The sequence below is a fragment of the Psittacula echo genome (assembly GCF_963264785.1).
Source record: "Psittacula echo genome assembly, chromosome: 2".
Lineage (NCBI taxonomy): Eukaryota > Metazoa > Chordata > Aves > Psittaciformes > Psittacidae > Psittacula > Psittacula echo.
The window spans coordinates 50,753,941-50,778,712 of NC_137737.1; the positions used below are offsets into that span (position 1 = coordinate 50,753,941).

A 24,772-nucleotide genomic window follows, 5' to 3' on the forward strand; every position below is an offset into this window, starting at 1 on the left:
CCCTCAAAATTACTGGAGATGCAAACAATGTTTTAAATTACTCCAGGCAGCAAGGTACTGCTTCTGAGCATATTGAAAGCTGAAATGTTGATATCAGAAATTGAATTAATGCACATGAGATTGAAACAATATCTAATTAAAACTATTTGAAAAATTACTTGAAAATTGAACATGGCATAATATTTAGCAGGCTGTTGCTAGTACAGCTATGAAGCTTTTGACTTTTCTGCAACCATTTTCATTCCAGGCCTGGCTGCCAGTTAACTAGAAATTATACACAAAGCAACTATCTTGTGCCACCACCCAGTAAAGATGGGAATACAAAATATCTTTTGCCCACAGCCTCTGTACTTGTCCCTCACTAATTGAATTGTAAAATTTAGTAAAAGGACCCTTCTTCTTTGTATCTGGTAACTCGAGTTAATTTTTGTTTCAAGCTGGAGCATTTTGAATGCACTGGTTGTGTTTTTGACTGACTGACTTGAATACTTCTGCCCAAGGAGAGTTGTTACAAATTCACAGGCTGCTGCCCCTAGGAAGAAGTGCCCAGGGCTGGGCACAGGGTCTCCTCGCACCATCCTGTAGACATGCACCAAAGTCAGGGAGCATTTATCTTGTACTCCAAAAAGGAATGGTTGTACCTAAGTATCTAATTCAAAGTTCGTTAAAGTACCTCTGAATTACTTCCATAAAAGGAAAGTGGGTGAGGTGGGATAAACCCATGTAACATCAGGTTGTTGTGAAGGGAAAAGACTTAGCACTGAACTGACAGTGCAGTTTTCCTCTGTCCCATTCTCATTTAGTTGTGTGAATGCCTCAGCAGTTTTAGGAGATGCATTGACTGTACGAAGATAGGTTCACCCTGGGACTGTGTTCTTATCAACAGGGAGAGAGCCCAAATATTATGGGAATTCATTTGCATTGAATTGCAAAGGAAAAAGGTTTTAGTATATCTGTTATGTATATGCGTGGCACAATGCATGGGTTGGCCAAACTTCAAGGCAGTCTTTCTGGTCCACCGTATTTTTTCCACATAATCAGGGGGTTCTTTGTAGGGGAGGAAAAAGCAAAGACTAACTTGCTGTAAATAAATGCAATATCTGTTTGTCTTAGATTTAGAAAACTTGTTAAACACTTCAAAGCTGTAATAAGCACTTACCATCTCTCTGGATTTCCCTTCCTCCTTTTCCCTTTCTTTTCCTCAAAAAGGGGAAATTCTTATGAATGTGGCTATATGGAAGGAGCTTTACAACAAGCTGATGGACAGTTATTGTAGAATTCATCTGACAGCCTACAGTAAATCCAAATTAATTACCCTCCATCACTTTATTGACTGGAGGTTCAGTCAATATAGTTAGTGAGTCTAGGGCATGAATTGTCTCATTCTAAAATGGGCATGTAATAGACGTCAGGGGAATTGTATGTCTGTAAGTACTTTTTTCCCCCCCTACATTTAATTAAATAAAGCACACTCTCAAAGTCAGATGCACAGCAGGAAGATAAGGTTTCCTTGTGAATGACGCCATCTTCCCACAAATACTTTTCATATTTGAGGATGGTTTCTTCTCTGGAGCAGGTAAATCCTGCAGTAGCACAAGAGACAGATTTAGGAAGCCTCCTGCGTATACCCTTCCCTCATCTTGCTTGTGCCAGTCTGTGGTCCCACAGGTAACTCAGAGTTGCAACCTGCTTTATAACAGACCTCTGTGAATCACTCATTTCTCAGGGCTTCCTTCTTCCAGAAGTGCTATAATGACACTGAAGGTCTGCTTGAAGCCCTGTATAACTTGCTTCTCATAATAACTGATGGACTCCAAGGTTCAAACTGCCAACTACAAAACTAGACACTTATATTCCTGACTATGCCACTGACAGATAACTTTGCTAAAGGAAATAATTGTTAGCTCTCAGAAAACGCATCAGACATCCCTCAGGTTAGTGGAGACTATGAACAGTGACAATCCCTATCCTTTAACATTCAGTGACACCCTCATCATGCTCTCTGATAGAGCAAAGCCATTAAATTGTCCCCATTGTAATTTAGATCACAGAAGAGACTTCCACAAATTCTTTCAGGTTAAAATAACTGGTATACAGAGAGTAGGCAAAATTATTCCACTGTAGCTACGTGCTTAATTATATGGAATCCTGCATAAATTGTCAAGTGCAAAGAATTATTCTGATAAATTAAAATACTAATTAAATAGGCTATTGCAGAATTTTGAGAACATTATAGGGCTCCGCTTCTTCAGGTAATTTGCATATCCTTCATCTAGTGAATTTAATTTAAAGGCCTCCTTTTTTGTGTGTTTGGAAGCCCTTTTTGTTTCAGTGGAAGATTAAAAAAGGGATTTATATGTTGCTAACTGGGGTTGTGGGGTTTTTTTTATTTAATAGTTGTTTTTATTATGCCTCTTTACTGATGAGTTTGTCCATTCTCCATTCGTATTTCAGGACTTTAAACTAAAAAATCAACTTTGGAACGTGCAATATACCATGTTACCCAGAATTACCATTTCCAGTTCATAAAATTTGCAAAAGAAATATCTCCTGCTGTATATTTGTACTGGAATAAAAGCTAGCAGATAGTACACTAATTTTCTTAAAAAAAAAAAAAAAATTGTGCCAATTTTCAAAGGATTAGTAGCTTGTTCTTAATATATGAATTTATTTTCCCACCACTTCTTCGTCTGTGTATGGGATAGCAACTATTTTTTATTGTCTTAAATTCTCAATTATAGTTATACCCAGTAAAAGTTAAGAAATTATATTCATTGTTCTGCAGCTTGAAGCAGCTGCTTGATACGTAGTTGCTGCTTCAGCTTCAGCACCATTTTTGACAGAATTTCTTGACCTTGCTGAACTGCTTGTGGAGTTCAAGGTTAGCTAAAATATGCTCCTTTACTTGCCTGGAGTGAACATGCCAGAGACTCTGCTGTGTCTCACTCTGTAATATGACAGTGCCAGAGCTTGACCGTTTTGAGGTTATGATTTAATCAATAGCATGTCGTGCCTTCATGCCTCCTAATTCTGGCAGGGTTTGTGTTAGCGTGGCTGTCAGAGATGTCCTTTGTGTTTTAGCTGATATCAAGGGGGAAAGGGGGGTGTTAAGTAAACTTTTTTTGTTTTTAAAATCAAAGCATCAGTAATTAAAGTCTGCAGGAAACCTAGGTCAAATATGTAATAGTAATTATAAAATTCAGTGATTCAGCAGACCCAGTATTTTCTATTAACTGTTCATGTGGTAGGAAATCACACCCTGGGATTTAAGCTTTGTTGTTTTCTTATACCTGTTTAATTTGCAGCCACTCTGCTGTGCAGTTTTCTTTATTCTAAGCTACACGAGAATCATTTGTTGGACCATTCAGTTTCTTTGGAGGAGCTGTGGCACTTTCTGTTTTTATAACAGAAAAGATTTATCAATCTTTTTTCTAGATTTTTGCATTTGGTAGAAATCTACCTTTAATATGTGTGCTGGGTGTGAGGCATCAGTGTGGTAGCATGGCACACCTTTGCAACGAAAAGTACGTCCGAAAGAGTGAATCTTGTTACATGGCGTTGCAGGCCACCAGCCATCAGTGAAGCAAAATAGTCCAGAGTATAAAGTCCAGTAGAAAGGACAGAGTACACAGTCCAGAGTACAGAGTACTCAAGGCCAAATATTAAGCTTGTTTGCAAAGATTTACTTGCTTTTGGAAATTTGTACTGCACTGCATCTATACAACAGAGTGAAAATGTAGCCTCAAATTGCACGGTCCAGGCAACTCTTCTTTTTCTCATATGATCCTTGTTACTCCAGGTGGAATAAATATACTTGTGAATGTATAAAGCATAGCAGAAGTATTAAGTATGTGAGTAGTGCATGTAGTTTTTAGACTATCATTCAGCAAAATGTGTTTAAGCTTTCTTAACTTGGGACTCCGTGTTGCTATATGCTTAATAGCTAGCATATGAAAAAGAAAAAAGAAAAAAGCTATGTGGGTCTAAAAGGTGGACAGAACGTTCCACTCCATTTAAATCATGGGCAATATTCATCCCTTGCTGAAGGCAGACAGGAAAGTTTCTTGGTATTAGAATTTCTTGAGGTTTTACTTCTTGAATCTTTGCACATAAACAATCTTATCTAAATCTTTTCACGTTTTGGATATTTGAGGTGAGATTGGGCCCTAATGACACAACTTGCCTCTGAAATGAATGTGAGTCATTTATATGGCACTTTGGACAAACTAAATAAAGTATCAATTCACAGTAATATTGCTTCTGAGGATTGTCTGCTGTAATCTCAACTGTTTTGAATATGCTTAGAACTGCAACAAAAAGTATTTTTTTGAAATTAAAAAAAAATAAATTCCTGTCAATATTTTAATGTAAATTTCCAGTGTACAATATTCTGTAGCACACTTCTTGTCATTTCTGGTAGGAATGTTTCCTTTAGGGAGCTTCAGTTGAAAAGCCTAGTCTATCCAAATTATGTCCGTAATCAAAGGAAAGAGCTAGGTGCCTGCAGATGTGTGTAAAATAATATGAGATGACTCATTGTATTAAATGTCCATCCCTTTCCACTGACTGCAGAAAGAATTTTGATGACTCACTTGGATTACATAGTTGATGACTAGACAGCTAAAGGGAGAAGAGTTTAACAAGGCTGCAGGGCTTCATTTCTATTCATAAATAAATCAAGTCAGGTACTTGGGTTTTGGCCATGAGTCCAACTGACACAGTTTGTATTTAGAAGGTTAAAGTCTTCCTATGTAAAACAAGATGATCTTACCCATACCCCAAGGTGAGAATAATCTCATCCTTGTGCTGTCCCCAGAACTGTGGTTGGTAAATTTTTTTGGTGTGAATGTTAGTGGGCAAAGGCCAAAATCATTTGAAGACCATAGTCGTGATTTAAAAGTACAGGCAATAGTAAGACAGTGCTCATGTTCATGCCCTGCACGTATTTGGGTTGCAAGTATACATGTAGTCTTAGTGTTACCACCTCTATTTTGCATTTTGCTGGTTTATGCTGGATTACTTTTTTTTTGTTTTGAATGGTTTAACTGACATCCACAATGATAAAAGGGAAGAACCTTAAATTTCAAAAAAATAAAACATTGTGCATTGTGCCCCTATTTGTGAAATAAACTATCTTACCTGCTATGTGAGAGTTTGTTGTAAAGTGCACTACAGTGACAGTGCTGTTGCAATGGTAAGGTGCTGCCTTGCACCTTCACTACAAGGAGGACAGTGGGAAGTTTTCACTGAAGAGAACTGTCCAAACATATTGTGTATATGTGTTAAATGTGTGTTGTACTGTGTTTACGAGAGAACTAGAATTAATTTCTCTTTTTCTATTTTTCACATAATAATGAACAATTAATGGCCTACCTATGCATTCAGAAAACTCACTAGCAGAGTTGCTATCAGAAAAAGATATCCCATAGATGGCATACCTAGGAACAGTCATGAATTTATTGATGGAGGAAAGAGGGTTGGTTATATTCTAAATGCTGCAAAATCATGCATAGTCCAGATTTCCTGTAACTCAGTCTTAATTTTCCTTACAGCTGTAAACAAAGACAAGCTTGAAAAGACAACTGGACTGAAAATTCTGCAAACTGGTGTGGGGGAGGTAAGTGGCTTGGAGGCATTTTACACTCTCAAAAACATTTTAATTGTTGGATTTTTTTAAGAAGTCCTGGAGCTTCTGAACGTTTGTGAGCAACCAGTCTGATAGTGCTAAGGGCCTTTTTATGATACAGTTGCATCTGTCAAAATACAATCTGCTGCACAAATAGCACTGTATCCCACAGAGGAAAAAAAATACCATCCTTATGAGAAAAGTGCAGCCAGCTTTAAGAAAAGCAGGTTTTTTTCTTTGTTGTATCACAGGAACAAAATCCCCAAAGATGAGCACAGCAACTGAATTCGTCATGTTATTCTCCTTGGTTTTGATGGAGTGCTATCTCATCTAGATCAATGAAAGCTTAAATTTGGGGTAAAGTGTCTTCAGACGTTAGACAGAATCTGACAGTGAATGACTTGCTTATTTTGGATGTAACTTGAAACATAAATAAAACATGTGTCTGTTATTATGGTGATATCACTAAGCAAAAGCTCCACTAAGCAGTTCATCATTTATTAATAAAGGTGATGCGATCTGCTAAGGAACTTGTATGAGCCACTGTGATTGCTAATTCTCGTGCTAATTTTGTGTACACAATTACATCTTTTTTTTTTTTTTCCTTTTTGTTTAAGTAATTTTGCTAGTGGTGAATGCTGACAGAGCTAGGCAAATGCCTTTTTGTTATGATTACATTATTCTCAGTATTAAGAACAATGAATTAATTACTTGTAATATACTGAAGGAATTTAGGTTTTTTTTCTTTTTTTACTGATTTTAAATGTTTGTATTTATCATTTTTATCAGTTCATGCCTGAGAACTTAGCCAGGATTCCTGAGATTCTTTGTGTAACTTTATTCACATTATTAAAAGAATTGATCCTGAAGTGATGCTTAGGTCAAAGCTATAAGAATTAAAACTTGCAAACAAACGTAGGTGAAATCATCAGAAAACGGAAACCAGCATATTCCCTTAACTGGAGCTGATTACACCAGTTGAGGTTCCAAGGGTGCATAAGCTTAAGAGCTGAGAAGTATAACCTGTAGTATGGCTGTACGCCTCAGTTTGTGTCCTGCCTTCAAGCCAAAGTGAAACTTGCATTTGGCTTATCCACAAGCCCTGTCTTCTTCTAAATAACAGGAGAACCAGGACTGTGTCTCAGACTGTGGAAGCTCCATTAAGTAAAATTTTACACAACAGCACTCCTCATGCTAATTAAATACCTCCATATATTTTGTCTTGTTCCAGTCACTGAATGACTTCAGTGTCAGCTGGAAAAAGAATGCCCACTTCAGATGCTTACTCTTAAATGAATTGTTTTCTTGTATGTGGTCAGTGGGGAAAGAAAGTGCTTTTGGTGGATGCTTGAAATACAAGAAGTTGTCACCTGTTCAATGCATCATTAATCCACATTGTATTAATAAGGTTGTTGTAACCATGGTAGTATAAGGATGTACTGGAGATAGAGCCTTGAAGACTTAATAGCGTTTTTTTTTAAGAACAGCTGATAGAACTGTAAGAAATAGACAAGTTCTTGGGCTAGACATCTCCCCAGTCTGTTTCTTGTGCTTGGTTTAGCAAAAGGCATTGAGGAACTCACCTCCATATATTCAGGCTATCATAGCTGTAAAAAAAACCCTGGTGATACTACTTGGATTAATACTTTGACAGAAGGTTGTACCTTACAATCTGCCCAATATGTATTCTTAAAAGGCAAAAAGTGAAAATGAATTAACTAAAGGGAAGCAGACAGTTTGGTCTAAATATATTCCATGTTACATCTGAGATATGGTGATCAGCAGCAAGAGAACCAAGTGACTTGGAACATTAAGGTGATGTTCTTGCATTTATTCAGCTGCTTATATATTTTGTTGGATGTGAATTCTCCCAGCTGTGTACATTCCCCTTTCTAAGTCTTATCAGATATGATAGTGTACATAATGAATACCTTACTGCAGTCTCACCTACATGAAAAATGAAGGAGTGCTGCAGCCGATCTGTTTCTTTGTTGATAGGGTATCAGACTCAGGCTATTTCAGGTTAAATCTATGTTAATCCATGTTTGCACTTTGGTTTTGACTCGCTGTGGTGTTTAACAGTGTTAAAATAATAGAAAGTACATATTTTAACATACTGAAGGAGCTTTTTTGTTAAATGAGGTTTTCTATTTCTTCTTTTCACAGTAGAAATGGAATTATATGTAATGGTAACTAAATCAAAGTCAAGATGTTCAAATCAAAAGTACTTAGAAAAAACTCTTCAGTTTCAGAATGAGAAATGGCTTTTTTGTTTGGACAGTAGGTAAGATTCATGACAAAGTTAATGGATATGTAATCTTCACTTGCAGGACTGTAAAATAAAAAGGATTGATTTGGATGGCAAGTTTCATATCTGAAATAGCTCAAGAGAAATATAGCTGAGATACTGGTGGCAAATGGAGCCGCTGTATAAGCAAATGCAGGAACTGTTCTAAGCTCAGCAATAATTCATGTGCTGCTCTGGACAATGGAATCAGGTTTAGGTGCTGATCTATGATAAACGGATTTCTGCTTTAGTAAGAAATGTGTAATCGTCAATGACTACCCAGGCCTTGGGTGTGGTGTAAAGAAACTGTCTCTCCCTCTGTGAATAAGAAAAATACTTCTCTGAGCTCTTCAATCTCTTGCTTTCTCTCTCTGTCTCAAGAAAAGCATTTCAAAAGCAACAACAGATTATAAAATTCACACCAAGCTTACTGAGCCATTCAGTCAAGTCTGGGGAGGGCTGATAAATTGCTTTTATGTCACTGCATAAAAAAGTGCTATGTTGTCATTAACAACATGAGTCTGGAGTCTACCGCAGCTACACTACAGTTTATCATCCTTAAGTTATGTGAAAGATTTCCACAGCTTCAGTGAGGTTTGGTTTTTTTTTGATGGAGCTGAGGCTAGCTGCATTGTGTCAACATAGGGTAGGCTCTGCTTTAGCAGGATTAAAAATGAGTTCTTAAGATGAAACATCAGAAGCTGCTCATGTATCAGGATGTTGACTTGAAAGTTCTATATGTTTCATGGGAAGATGTGGATGATACAGTGCAAAACATTGTCTGGACAGTAGGTTAAGTAGAGCTTTCTGCCAGGTCATTGTGGAACAGACCCTTATTGGTACTTACACAGTGCATACATCTCAACATTTAACATTTGCCAGCAGAATATTAAACATCGCAGGGATCCAGAGAGCTGGATTGGAGGTTGACGTGCTATGTATCACTCAAAGTGCTGATTATTTTGGCACCTATTTCCTTTGTAAGAAGGCTGTTATATCAGGAAAGCAGGAATAACTCTACTGTAGTGGAAACCAGTACCAACACTGAAGTCCCAAGGATGTGTGCACTGCTGTAGACCTCACTAGCTCTGGATTATATTTCCTAAAATGTTTATTTCCTATTTGGAGTCCTCCAATGCCTATAACAACTCTAGAAGTCCTATACAGTAGGCTCCCAAGATTTGCTTGAGTCATTGGATGCATGGTGTTTGTGCCACGCAAATTCATCATGAGCTTTTCACACCTTCTTGCTTATTCAGGTAAAATGAAGCTGCTGTTGCCTTTGAGGTATTTTCTTTTGATCCTCCATGCATGAAATAGATCTCTGAAGTCCTAAGGTCATCTTCAGAAGTTCAAAAACCTCCTTTAGTTGAGTGTATGTGAGGGTATGAATATAAGTGTTGATTTATCTATGTGTGTATTTGCATAATGAGAGGCATAGTACTGGTCAAAATACTGAAGAGCTTTAAAGCAGGACCCACAACTCCATTCTCCTATTTCCAACTTGATGTGGACCATCGCATTTTGCAGAAAAGAGAGTTGAATTTGTTGCTCTGCACAGCTGAGCACCCCTGCAAGATCTTCGGAGTAGCATTTGGTCTCACATGGAGGGAAATCCTCCTTAGTAGCAATGCAGTTCCACCTGACCACTGCTGAGTTCAGTATTCAGCAGGGTCGGGAGCCCAAGTACCATGCAAATGTTGATCCAGCTGGACTTGCGCTCAAGGTGCTGCTCTCCAGCCCAAGGAAGCTCAGCAGGCACCATGAACCTCAGCCTTGCACCAAGGTCACTAAGTAACCCGGAATTCTTTCCACATCCTTTAAGAACCTAACCACTTCTTTCTCTTCACATAAGCACTTTTGTATTACTATAAAAGCAGAGTATTTTTCAGTTCCATACTGAGCTTGCTGTGACTGGACTCTGTTTGGTTTAGTTTAAGAAAATTTCAAATAATGGTTCAAATCCAGTTACTATGGCATGGAAAAGATAATTGATTATCCAGCTTTTGACTGAAATTAGTTTTCAGCCACAATTTCAGATAACAGGTCAAGCTCTCCATTGGCTCAAGTAAGGGTAATGATTCAAATGAGGTTTTGGAGGCTAAGAATCTGTTATTTGAATAGCAAATTACCTGAATCGAGGCCTGAAACAAACCAAGGGAATGGCACCGTTTATGTCTTGAGCTGGTAAAACAGCACCCACTCCAAAATATGTTATTTTAAATTAACTCTCAATTTCCTAGTAGGGTTGTACATAATACACTGATCACTAGATCTGGAACCGTTTGTAGGATTTGAATCATGATTCTCATATGTTAGATATAAGAACGCAAATAGTTTTTTCTAAACCAAACGGTAACAACCCAAAATATATGTGCAACGAAAACTGTCATACCTCTAGATGTTCTAAAATAGAGTAGTGATATTTTGACATGTTTCAGGATATGGAGATTGGATTTGGAGAAGGCCGAGGTTCTTAATGACTTCTTTGCCTTGGTCTTCACTGGCAAAGACTCTGACAGCACCACCCAAGTCTTGGAAGGCGAATGCAGCGACTGTGAGAAGGAGGACCCTAGGCCCACTGTAGGAGAGAATCTGATTCGAGACCATCTTAAAAACCTAAACGTACACAAGTCCATGGGACCTGACGAAATCCATCCGCGGGTCCTGAAGGAGCTGGCAAATGAAGTTGCTAAGCCACTGGCCATCATATTTCAAAAATCATGACAGTCAGGTGAAGTTCCCAACAACTGGAAAAAGGGAAATATAACCCCCATTTTCAAGAAGGGGAAAATGGATGACCCAGGGAATTACAGACCAGTCAGTCTCACCTCTGTGCCTGGCAAAATCTTGGAGCAGATTCTCCTGGAAGGCATGCTAAGGCACATGAAAAACAAGGAGGTGGTTGGTGACAGCCAGCATGGCTTCACTAAGGGGAAATCCTGCCTGACCAATTTGGGGGCCTTCTATGATGGGGCTACGAAACTGATGGACAGGGGTAGAGCAGTTGACGTAATCTCCCTGGACTTGTGCAAAGCGTTTGACACTGTTCCACACGACATCCTTGTCTCTAAATTGGAGAGACATCAATTTGATGGGTGGACCACTCGGTGGATAAAGAACTGGCTGGATGGCTGCACGCAAAGAGTTGTGGTCAATGGCTCGATGTCCAGCTGGAGACCAGTAACGAGTGGTGTCCCTCAGGGATCGGTGTTGGGACCGGTCTTGTTCAACATCTTTGTCGGTGACATAGACAGTGGGATTGAGTCCACCCTCAGCAAGTTTGACAATGACACCAAGCTGTGTGGTTCAGTTGATACTCTGGAAGGAAGGGATGCCAACCAGAGGGACCTCGACACGCTTGTGAGGTGGGCTGATGCCAACCTTATGAAGTTTAACCATGCCAAGTGCAAGGTCCTACACCTGGGTCGCAGCAATCCCAGGCACGGCTACAGGCTGGGCAGAGAAGAGATTCAGAGCAGCCCTGCAGAGAAGGACTTGGGGGTGTTGGTGGATGAGAAAATGAGCATGAGCCGGCTTCAGTGTGCGCTCGCAGCCCAGAAAGCCAACTGTATCCTGGGCTGCATCAAGAGGAGCGTGACCAGCAGGTCGAAGGAGGTGATCCTGCCCCTCTACTCTGCTCTCGTGAGACCTCACTTGCAGTATTGTGTGCAGTTCTGGTGTCCTCAACATAAAAAGGACATGGAACTGTTGGAACAAGTCCAGAGGAGGGCCACGAGGATGATCAGGGGACTGGAGCACCTCCCGTATGGAGACAGGCTGAGAAAGTTGAGGCCGTTCAGCCTGGAAAAGAGAAGGCTGCGTGGAGACCTCATAGCAGCCTTCCAGTATCTGAAGGGAAGCTATAGGGATACTGGGGATGGACTCTTCATTAGGGACTGTAGTGACAGGACAAGGGGTAATGGATTAAAACTTAAGCAGAGGAAGTTTAGATTGGATATAAGGGGGAAGTTCTTTACTGTGAGGGTGGTGAGGCACTGGAATGGGTTGCCCAGGGAGGTTGTGAATGCTCCATCCTTGGCGGTGTTCAAGGCCAGGTTGGATGAGGCCTTGGGCAACATGGTTTAGTGTGAGGTGTCCCTGCCCATGGCAGGGGGTTTGGAACTAGAGGATCTTAAAGTCCTTTCCAACCCTAACTATTCTATGATTCTATGATACTCTCATTTAGAGATATTTTGATAAGTGTGGAATTATGTTGACATTGCATAAAGAAAACTGCATTTAAAAATTTTTGTGAAGCTAGAGGACATGATAAGGCAGACTTTCCAGTGATGTGCAAGCCTTTTTGAGGCAGGAGTCAGATTTCTAACTTGATATCTTCCTTAATGTTGCCAGATTTTGTCATTAATGGCTGTGTATCCAGATTTTGCCCAGAATTATATGTAAATCCATGAAAAAAAAGGAGCGAGTGCCGAACCTGACAGATCATTTGCAGTTCTTGAAGAATAAGGTTTTGTTTTTCTCTGATCTTTTCCAACTACTAGATAGAATGCTAAGAGTTTTTTTTTTTTTTTGGCTTTCGGTTTGCGAAGGCCAAATGAGCCTGGGATCTACTCCAGCTACTTTTCTTAAAAAGACATCTTGGCAGTCAGCAAATGCTCCTTATCTGAAGCCCAGAGGTACTCTGGGATGGGAGGGGATGCTGTATTCTCATTCAGTTAGATAAGGCAGCTCTGACACTGACCACAGTGTAGGGGGCAGCAGCTGTGCATGCATAAGTACTCAAGTTTTAACCCAAGTCAGAACTAAGTTTTTCAACTTCCATTGAAACCCACCCTCCTCTTACTAGAACTAATTAGGCTGAACTGGAGCACAGGTGAATACAAGGAAATATACCTCTGTATTACAGTGTAAGCATTCTTAGATCAGGGGACACCAGGGAAGGCTTTTTCCATGAGCCTGCTTTCAGCATCTTTTCCTACAAAACCTACAGCTTGGAGATCAGCGCATTCATTTTTTCCTGTTGTGTGAAATCTGGGACTGGAGATCCAGCAGACAGCTCTTGCTGTTGGCTCTTGCTGATCACTGTGGCTGTGTTGATTAGCAGTTGAGCAGAGATTTCCAGGAGGACAGTGTTTTGGAGCAACTTATGTTGCTATGGGCAAGGCATACATCAGGTCACAGATGATCTCTTTGCTGTAAGGCATGTAACTTTAAGGCTATATATACGAATAAGAAAAATGACATTAAATTAAAAAGTTAAGGAATGCAGTCCTAGAAATATGCTTGGTGAAGGTACAATGAGGAATATTTACCTTATCCATTTACCCTCCCTCCCTCAAATTATAAATTCTAAAGCTGTGTAACACTTAAAAATTCATATATTATATTTTAAGTAAAATGCTACTAGTAATATACTACTTTTATGGAGTTTTACTGAATAATATTTCACTATTACACCTTTGTATGCATGTATATATGTATAGTAAAGTGATGCTAATCAGAAGTTAGCCATAGAGTAGTGTTTTGAAGTAATGCTTCAAGAGCTTTAAGGAATACAGCTAAACAGAACATTAAATTTCTCCAAAGAGAATGATGAAGGTCTATGGCTCATTTATTTAAGATCTTGTAAGTTTTTGCAAAATGCATTTTAGCTAATACTTAGATATAATGTTAATGCTATTTATTAACTATTCATTATGGTACATAGCCCACTAGAGGGCTGCTTTTCAAATAAATTTCATCCAGAGTGTTAATAAACAGCAAAATAAAAACAAAAAATATACAGTATGAATATGTATATCGTTTTACTACATTATTTTGTCATATACATTCTGTGACTGCGTATTGCATACAGAACATACTAAAACAATAAAAATCATGGCCCCAACTCTGCAAATATTTAGAATATGCTTAGCTTGAAGAATATAGTCAGACTTTCCTTTTAAGACACTGATAAGTTTAGAGTTAAAGAGATGCCTGGATGATTCTGAGACTGTCTACTGTCACATATCACACCATCTCTGGTTGTGGAGGGGCAAAGTTCCAATGTTTATCCCTTGTATTTGATTTGAATATTGCATAGCAGAGTCATTTTGACATCTGAATGACAGGTCACAGCTTCAGTTTGGAAATCAGGTGTCATCAGTAATTTCTTTTCATGTGCTCTGATTGTGACAACGCCCTCCACCTTCTTTATAAATTTCTAAAGAACACGACAAGGAAATGAGGAGATTATAATGTTAAGAAAAATACAACAAACCTGATTTTCTGAGACAACTATCCATTTATATTGATTTATGTTTTCCTCCTGAAACAGTATAAAAAGCACAAGTATTCAAGCGTCATGTTGGTTCATGAATTCCTTTACAGTAGCACTGTGTGATTTAAAGGAGCAGAAGTGCCAAGTGATGTGGCAGTTGCCATGACAACTGTAGCAATTCAATTTTTATTCAGTATCATGTAAAATGAAACAAGATATGGTTTGCCTTGTGGCTTCAGAAACTTATGCATCCTACCAGTGTTGTTCCTTTTTGTCTTTTTTAACATTGTTCTGTTTAAAAAGTAGCATATGTTTGTTGTAAGGATTTGTCTTGGTTTTAGGCCGTGTCATGTCATTGTTTTTAAAGCACAGTTTCTTTTATAATCCGTTACAGATCTGTAGAGGAAAGAGATTTAGATACCAGCACCAACTACATTAAGCAAACTGCAGGGTAATTCTGCTTAAAAATTAATGTTATAATCTACCCTATGTCTTGACAGCCTGCATTTGATATATTCATAAAGAAGATATGCAGGACCTTTATATAGGAGAACGTGATTGTTTGTACTGATTCATGAAATTCAGCATCCTCTCTCTACCAGCAGCCAGTTCATTATGACTGAAGGAAAACAAAATCTGCAGTGGTGTAATGGTTTGGCTGGGGAAACTGTAGATTAAGATTAGATTCTGTTTAACTGTCTGAAGTTTGAGTGATAGAGCTGGTCAGAAATTGTGAGAAAGGAGATTCTTCCGCCTCCAGAGTCAAGAGCTTGATCTTGGCAGGAAAATGTGGATTTCAAGCAATCTCAAACACAGATTTAACTATTTGAGGAGAGGAAGAGATGGCAGATCTCAGTCTATCAGCCCTCTCTCTCTCAGTTCCTGGACAGCGAATACTTCCTCATTATATAAGCACAGGAGAGTAAGTGTCTTGGGCTAAAATGCAAGCTGTCAGACATCCAAGATTTCTGTATGAATCCCTGGCATCAGGAGCCTTATACTTACATCTGCATTAGTAAAATAAACAAGAACAGGCACAGAGCATGTCATGGTCTCACATTCCTCTGTACTTTTTTGTTGTTGGCATGGTCACTCACATTATGTCCTGTGCCAACTAGTACTCTTCTAGAGCATTTTGCCTCTAAGTCTAAGATCCAGGCCAGGGACTATTGATAGCAGGCAGTTTGAGTGCAGTCTGCTTTGTAGCACAGGTGTTAAAGGTGTGTGTTTTCCTCAGAATTCAAGCTTCAGTTGCAGGTAGTGACTTTTTTTCTTCCATGTAGTTGCGAGAATTGCTGTGCCATTTATTGTAGGTTTCTTAGTTCTAGGCTGTAAAACCTAAGATCTGTTCTCTTTCTGGGAAGGCTGAGGATTTGGTAACACATTCTTATTCATCCTGCCCAGAACAGTTTTACACTTGTACATTGCTAAGTTTCCACCCTCCGAGGCAACATTGCTGTAGTGCTGCTGCATGTCCATCACTTCAGCATCCTTCAGGATGTAAAGCTTTACGTGCTATACATATAAGATCACATTTTAGTATATTTTTAATAAGGTTCTAAATGAAAGCACGAGGATTCCTATTAAATTAGTTTTGTTGAAGCTCAGTTTTGTTCCTTTTTTCTAGGAATCAGCAAGATTTATCCTGATAAGATAGTTTCAGTATTTGGTTAGGCAGATGTTTCGAGTTGCTTTGACTAAGCTTTGTTAGTTTTCACTAACTAGTTTGTTTTATTTGCACTTTGGCTAGTATTAAAGGGAAATGTTGGGGCTTTTTTAACAGAATTGAAAACCTACTTAACTGAATTTATAACCCAAAGCTTCTGTAGAAACAATAATATAATGGCTTCTGAACTGCAGAATGTCACTGATAGGTCTTCATTTTCACTTTGGAATATGTAGATATCACTGATTCACATTGCTGGGCATTAGGCACAAGTATGAAGTAAATAACTGATCCTTTATAGCTATATACTGCAGTTCCAGCAAAACACCCATTTCAGGGAAGAACTATATGCATCTATATGCTGCATGCCAAGACCTGGATAGGGCACGAGCACGGCACTTTGGCATGCATGAAAACAGCTTCTCGGTCAGTATAACTGCTTTTAGTGCTACGAATAGATCCATCACGGAGCTATTTTTCAATGTGATCTAAGCATATCAGGTGTTTGAGTATCAGAACCTGTGACAAGAAAAAGGGACATGATTCTCTGCCACAGAAAAATTACCTAGTCCATTTAATGCCCAGGGACCACTCTTGCTGACAACAGTTTGCTGTGCACTTTGCTCTTGCAAAGAGATGTCATTTTGCGAACTATTTCTCTCTCTGACTCTTTACCTTTAGCAAGTAATGGCTTCATTTTACAAACATCAGTGCTGGTTTTATGATACTGATTTCTCTTGATTGTTAAACTGTTAATTTACGGATCTTTACTAAGTGAATGCAAACAAATTCTGGTCCTCAAAGCTCTGCTAATGTACAATGTTCGAATTTTAATTTCCAGTCCATCTTAGATTATGGTGATGAAAAACAATATTTAATCCCTCGTTAACACATGAATAAGCAGAAACTGTCATTTCCCACCAAACAATAACGGGATTATCTCAAGAACTGTCAGTTTATGTGAAAACATTATGTTGCTCAAATTTTCATAAAAATTAGCAGTAGGTAATATTCAAGATCAGAGCAATGGAAAGAGAGAAATCTGCATTCATGGTAATAAATATTCATATTTGTCTGCTCAGGAGATGAAAATCTAATCAAGGGGCTATTGATGCGCTGGCTTTTCTTTTTCTTTTTTTTTTCTTTTTTTTTTTTTTTTTAAACCAAGATGTTTCATCTAAATTGGGTTTGATATGGAAATTAGTCTCACTCCAAATCCTCCAGGCCATGAGCATGCTGGGATAACACTGGAGGTGTCGGGTACATCAGATGTTGCTGCTGGCATCTGCTTCTACAGACAACAAACACAATAAAATAAAATAAAAAATTGACAACGTCTCAAGGGTCAGGCTCCCAGGGGCTGAGGGTGTTCTGGGTTTTTTTTCCCCCAAAACATTTTAATTTTATCCCACTTAAATCCTCAGTACTGCAGGGTTAAAATTGTCGGCATTTTTTGCTTTTGTTGACAATTACCATAAATCAGAAGACACTGCATGAAGCTTAATGAAATATGTATGATCTAAAAATGGGAAGAAGATAAGTGAAGTATGTTGCTGTAGGGTTTTGTGTGTGTATCTATGTATCTGTGCGTGCATATGCATGACCAGGAGAGCTAACTTCTGTTTTGTGTACTGTGCACTGAACTGAAGAGTCAGGCTGTTACTGGAGAACATATAAAGCGTAAAAAACACACCATATGAATAAAATGTATCATAGCTCATCCAAAAGTGAGAGTATTATGTTTTCTGTATCAGTTAATATGTTCAATTAATATACTTGGCTGTGGAAATATTCAGTTGAAAATATTTCTTGATACTTTTTGTCAACACTAGTAATAAAACCTGGTCCATCCTAAAAAAAAATAAAAATAGTGAAGTGTCTGTCTTGACATTATTTAGTAGTATTATTATTGCTGAACTCAGTAGTTGTACATAATCTCTTGTCCTCCCTAGTACTTCTTGGGGGGGCTTAAGACCTTTTTTAAAAGTAAATATATCATTAAGGGACTGATCTTTCAACTAACTGAATGTATATATATGAATACATCCTTTCATGGAAAGATATTGTGTTTTCTGAGATCTACCTAGCAGAGTTGTGAATACTACTGGACCCTAGACAGTTTCATCTAGCTACTGATGGCTGGGCACACACATGCAATGTGTGACTCAGTCCGTTCAAAACTCAAAATACCATCAGTGGGTTTATTTAATTCCTGGTGAAATTGTCATACAAAAGGTAACTTTTTTAGATTTGGAACTGGACAAAAGTTATATCAGCAGCATTCAGCTATACTGCCTGTAGCACAAGAGAGTAGAAAGGAAAGATAAGCAGACACTGCTCTGAAAGAATGGATATTCTTACTGACCAGAAAGAAGAATGGCTAGAATACAAATATTGCTTGTTGAGGAGGTTGCACCCCTTCATTATCAAATCTATACCAAATAGAAATATGAAGACATGGCATGTACTATGTCAGAATTTCAGTAGTTTGTGCAATAAATCATTGAGCGGCAAATATAAGCAGCCTGCCGAGCATGGTGTGCATGTATTGGCAGACCTGATGTATTTTACTGTACAATCTGTGCTGGCATCTTTGCCTAAAATGTTTTCCAGAGAATTTATCTTCTTAATCAACTAGTTTGCCAAGCTCAAAAAAAAAAAAAAAAAAAAGAAATGTATGTTACATATATAGTATATAGCAGATGGGTGTTCAGCAGTGTACAGGTGTCTGGCACACAGGTGCCAGATAACGTAAGGTAGTTAGATATTTTCAGGGAAATCCCATTATTTGTTCCTAAAATAGTTGCCCATTCTTCTAGTGCTACCTGTGCACTATCAAGATGTACACCTGAGAGTGTTAATGGCCCCTCTTAACTGTTACCCATTTGACCAGAGTGGTGCTTAGGACAAGAGCTACCTTTTTTCTCTTTGCTTTTTCCCAAGACACTAAAGTGACTCTGCAAAGTTCATGTTCTGCAGCATAACAGTAGCAATCTGCACTGAGGTTAGGCAGCACAGCTTGATCCAAGTTCTTCTTTATTCACTTCACATTCTTACACATTTTACTGTTAATTTTAGAGTAAATAGCAACTGCTTCATCATGGAGAGAATTTGGAATTCTTCATATACAAGTAACTGTGGCTACAGTAGATGAATATTTAGGAAAAGAGATCAAATCTTCAGCTTCTACTGAAATGCTGATTTTGAGTTTGTCTTAAGTAGAGAGATTACAATGATGATCTATTGATTAGAGAAGTATTAAGCCATGATACGGCTCAAGGTAGTATCTGGAGATAAGTAATGCAGTGCTACTTGCAGGCAGTTTATCCAATACAGTGTGACTACACTCACACCTAATCTCTGCAACCTCTCTTAGCTGTTTGAGGTACGTTGCGCTAAGTAATGTCTTTGGGTTCTGTGCACTGCAGAGCTTTTTGCTACTGTGGAGCATTGCTGGTTTGCCATTTGTATGAAATAAAGTCTTTTCCTAGTTTTTCATGCTAGAAACACAATGAGGACCCAGAATAGAGTATAGGTGTAGGTCTTTTTGCAGAAAGAGGGAGACCCTGATGTTCTGCACTGCTGTTCTATGTGGGCTAAACCTCATTGGCTACACTGGATAATAGCATCCTGGAATTGTTTCATTTTCTGTAGATATTTTGTCATTCCAGATATTTTATGAGAACTGGGACAGGTACATGTTCAACATAGCTCCTGATTCATACTGAGATCCTTGTTTTGAGTCAAATGGGTGAAGATTTGGTTTCCCATAGGAGTACTGTGACACTAAACTGAAGGTGATGGTAGAACTTTGTTACCTGAACTTTAACCAAAAATCATGTCTTTCATATGAAAAAAAAAAATATAAATAATCCCTATTCAAAGTTTCCTTAAAACTTGTGTGGAGCTATGAAAAAAAAAAAATCATTCTGTAGCAAATTGTTATTTTTTTTGCATAAATCATTTAGTTGAGAAAAGGCTGAGTAGTTTTGATCAACGGGGGCATTGCAGTAATGCTTTCTAGACAGAATTGGGATCTCACTGGGTACCTGCCCACACACAGAGTGATAGAAAAACTGTGCCTTTGAGTGATTACAGATAATCACTCAAAAAGGCAAGATTAGAAAAGAAAGGGAATAAAAATTATCATTTATCTTATCTTAAAAATAAGGATCAGAGTTATAAAAATACTAAATGAGATTGTCCAAATTTGAAAATAGGCATGTAAGAATTTTGGGACTGGACCCAGTGCCCAATCCAGTGCCTGAATCAGGTGATCACCTTTCCTGCACATTAGTATGCAATTCCAGGAGCATCAGGCTGAAAGCTCATCTTTAGACTTGACTTAACAAAATGTTTTAATAATCCTAGCTATGAAATACTAGAAGCTGATCTTGGATTTTACAATAAGAGGCAAAGTGGTTGTGATACAGTATGGTATGTAAATTATATGCTAAGTATATTGGCATGCAAATTTGAATGCTAAGAGGAAAATCATTCTTTTCTAAACCACAGAAGAGAGGTTTTCACCCATAGAAGGCACAATCTGCCAGTAAAAATTTTTAAACAAGTTGACAGTATTTCATTACATTTTAAAACATTTGTCTTTCTGTGCAAAATAATTTTGTCTCTTTTCTAAACAACCTCAATTTCATTACTTTGCTGATACCAAATAGGCAAAAATGCTAAAAGTCCATCAGATAACTAAGATCTTAGGAAGATGCCCTCATATATAGATAGACAGATAGGTATATATGTATAGAGAGAAAGAGATATAAAATATTATTAATGTGTAAAATTTTGAATTGTCATTTTAGGACTTTTTTTTTTTTTGATTTCAAGAGTCAAAGTTTGGAGCAGATAGGTGTTATCTGTCACCTTGTTGGTCAGTAACATCCACAGTTGCTACTACCATGTTGTTATTGCTGTTTTGTATCCAGTAGACAATGAAATGTTTCTCTGTCTATTGCCATGGTGAACTTTGGAACCACTAAGAGGTGGGTATAGAATATTTCAGCTATAGGTAATATTTATAAGTCATGATGAGATGCACCTGGTTGTCTCTCTGGCTCACCAATAACACTATGGTGTTATTAAGCATATTTTGATAGCATGACAAGAGAAAGCAGAGCAATAGTAACAGTGTCTGCTGTCTTTTCTGTGGTTTATCTTTTTCATTTTGTACTTGAGTTTTGTGCCAGACTAATAGCCGATGGCAGTGGACTGGGGAAATGAAACTTTTGCTAAGATTAGGGAATGTGCAGAAAACAGTGTGTGAAATCCTGATTTGACAAGGACGAGCAAACTGGTAAGGGCACAGAGAGATTTTGTGAAGTGAAACCAGATTTCTGCCCACAGTGTCTAGAAAAAAGCTGTAACAACTGAGGTGGCAAAAGATCCCACCCTAGAGACAATAGAATGACATCCTAATTATATCAGTTAGAGAATAAAGGAGGTGTGGAGTTTATTCTGCCCTTTTCAATTACTGGCAGCTTAAATTAATTTATGGTAGTGGAGCAATGTGTGTTGTGCTCTGGGGTGGTTATCCTTGTGAGACTGTAAGTTCAACAGTTGTCATGCAATTTGGAGTTGCAGACTGGCAATTTTCGTAATTGAATCTCAGGAAATAAACAAAATATGGCAACTTGATACATTTTAAGCAATTAAATTTCTGCTTCATCCTCGGGACGCCCAAATTTGCTCAGCCAAATTTGGTGTCTGATTAGGAATGCAAATAACCTCCAAGAAACAGAAGAAAGCAGCCATCTTTATTATATACAGTGACACAACAATATATGGTATTGGCACCTGCCGTTAAGGTAAAATACAGTCTTAGAAACCTGCCATCAGACCACAAGTCAGGAGAAAAATTGTCAGCTATGGCTTTCTTGGCTCAGGAGAGATGGAATCACAGAATTCACAGTAAAATTACTTACATGCAGGGTATGAATTCAGTACTCCTCCCCAGCCCATTCACGCTGTAAACTTTTCACAGAAAGGTCTCCTCCTTTATTACTAATTACTATGATGTACCAAGTACCAGGCTGGATTGCCTCATGTTAAATACCTGACAGATTAGCAAATACTCAGAGGTTTGATGGGTCATTTTCCTGAGAAGATGAATGATATATGCAAGTTATTTCTGTGGTGTGATCCTGTTCATTTACAAAAATTATCCACCAGCTCTGTTTCATGGGGCGCTGGAGGAGCTGGTAATTGCAGGCATGTATTTGCCATGTTCCCAGTTCACAAGACTGGCTCTGGCTTTTTCCAGAGCTTTGAAAGACTGTCTCACAGTTTCCAGGTCTTCCCTGCACCCTTACCTGCTCCAGTGAGATGTTAGCCCACTGATTAGAAAAGTCTATTAGTAGCTAACATTATCCACCCCTAACTTAGTTGTACAGACACTTAACTGAATCATCTGTGATAGGGATGTAGTCAACTGAGCTCTATAATCAGCAGAGTCCAGCTATGATTGGAATTGCTTTTTATTTCCCACTACTGATTAGAGGGAAAGCCAAAGGCTAGGACCACACAGTTAAATGGGATTCCGTTTAAAAGCTAAGATTGAATAAGTTGGATCTCCACTAGATCTGAGGTGTCGAGATGATTCTGTCATATAAATAACTATGTGAATTTGGGATACCACAGTCTGTAGTGTTGACTGAAGATGTGAGTTGTACAAATAATGTTTATTGAATTTGATGTTGGTCTGATAAGCCTGACCTAGGGATTCCCATCTGTGATCTTCAATCATTTTTGTCCATCCTTGACTGAGCACTGAGGCTGTGTTCATGGATTGTGTGCACTATGAGCTTGAGTGGTTGGATAATGAAAGTCCAGCAGGTCTCCCAGCCCTTCCACACTTTTAAAAGGCTATAAGAAGCTATTACTAGACCTCCTACACTCGGTGTCCCCAAGACTAGGTTGGGGTGATTTCCTGAAATAGGGCTGAAAGGGGTCCTGTTATTGTAAGGATTTCCATGGAAAGATACTGAGTGTGAGGGGAAATTAAAGGTCATATCAGGCTGGACTATGTTATCCTGGGCCAGGCTGGATATTGATGCCCTACTGTTTAACTTACCTTCCAAGGCACACCCTTGAGATCTGATGGCCTATGCAGGGAATAATGTGTAGTCTAAAATAGTTTCATAGGTGATCCCACCAGAGAAAGAGTCTCTTCTAGAAGCCTGAAACACTCTCTTTACAGGCCACAAATTCCCTAATATTAACTTCTGAAAAAAGACAAGAAAAATTTCCTATTTTTTCAGATGGTGTTGAAAAGTGGCATGAGGAAAGCCATGCTGACAGGACTCTTGGCAAAGAAAGAGGAAGGTGTCTGCTGTAACTAAAGGATGTTTCCTTCTTTTCTTTTCCTTTTTACCTTGTGTTAAAGATGTATGACTTCCCAGTCAGCTCAGTTTGCAGAGCACCTTTGTTTTCCAAATTAGAAAAACAAACGAAGCTGTTTCTCAATATAGTTATCGGGCAGTTTGTTGCATCAAGCTGTGAGCAATGCATGCCATGGAAAGAGCACTGGCTGATGCCGGCAGAGAAGTGTGACTGGGGTACAAAAATAGTCATGCCACTTGGAGTGTACACAAACAACTGTGTTTCTCTTCTGGCAGTGTAGAAACCCCTAGTGTGGCTCCTAACCTCAAGAAGAAAAATATAATAATGGTTTCATCTCTTACTCTGTTCTTTCTTTCATTGCTTGCTCACCCCTTCCAAGGGGATAATAGGTAGTCTCATGTTAGAGGACAGAGTACTTACCATAAAGAAAACGTCCAGTAGCAAATTTGTACCTGTAGGCAGATGCTGCAGTCTCTGTATAAACTCATGCACATGAGAGAGGCTGACTGGGCTGTGCCCATACCAAACCTGGAGCCTCATGTGTTTGAACACTGGTAGGCCCCTTGGGCTGGTTGGATCAGCCAGAAGAGGGAGACAACTCACACATACTGTAAAAGATCTTCAGTTTAGAAGGTTGAAATAGCTTTGGTTTTGTTGATTCCTTTTAAATAATTTGCATGAGAATGACTCATTTTCCAGGGCAAAGAATAATATTAAGACTCTTGTTTAAGATATAGGAAGTCTTTTTGCAAAATACTTTGCAAAGTATATATACTATACTGAACACTAGCCAGTTGGGTAAAAATAATCAAACCTATTTCTTCTGCTATCAGTTTCCATGTAGCAGTTCATATTGCAGATGTCTTTTTCATCTGTTTGGCTTTTAGTCTTGTTTTTGTTATTATTTTATTTAGAACAAGGGAACCAGTATAATGTTTCCTCAAAAATTGGCTTAGCATTCATTTTTATTTAATGTTAAATTGGTGAACCAAAATAAAGAAAAAATGCTCAAATAGAATTGAATGGCAGGTTTCTATCGAGCACGTAACTGTGATAGTGTGAAACAGAGAGTAAAAAATATTAAAAAATTGCAAAAGAGCAACACTGCTTATATGTGCCAGTAGGTATCTGTTCCTTATTGATTTTCAGGCACAGCTTCCAGTCATCTGGCTATTCACAACTTACAAAATATAGTGCAGTATATAAAAATAAATCAGTTGGAGAACTCAGGATTCCAGCATGCAGTGTTATGATGTCAAGGGTAAATGGACCCATTGAAAAAGCAACAAATGAACTTCAGTGATTGCATTTTTTTAGATTTTATCAACTGGCGCGCAGTTTTCGTCTGTCTAAACACAATGTAGTACCATTTATCTCCTATAAAATCAGTCAAAACAGAAACTCCTATGTAATCAGTTTCACTCAGAGGTGGTTTTGGTGGTGGTGGCAGTGGTGAGGGGAATCACTTTTCTATAGTAATTCTCAGGCAGCCAATGCACACATCTTGTCAGGGGTTACCTAGCAACTGTATGCTGCCATTAGTTGAAGTATAGTGATTAGTTAATAGCCCGTGACTTCACAGGTTACTTTTTTTACAATTATGTAGAAGTATTTAGC

General features: G+C 38.4%; 1 protein-coding gene across 1 annotated transcript in view; it reads left to right on the forward strand.

Moving 5' to 3' along the window:
* The window catches only part of PTPRN2 (protein tyrosine phosphatase receptor type N2), a gene marked incomplete at both ends in the record, with an annotated part of 676,226 nt that overhangs the window by 426,072 nt on the left and 225,382 nt on the right, over positions 1-24,772 (forward strand). Inside the window, one exon of the mRNA XM_080609627.1 lies at positions 5,553-5,617. Within this exon, the coding sequence (XP_080465753.1) occupies positions 5,553-5,617 (65 nt within the window). The remainder of the gene's footprint in view (positions 1-5,552; positions 5,618-24,772) is intronic.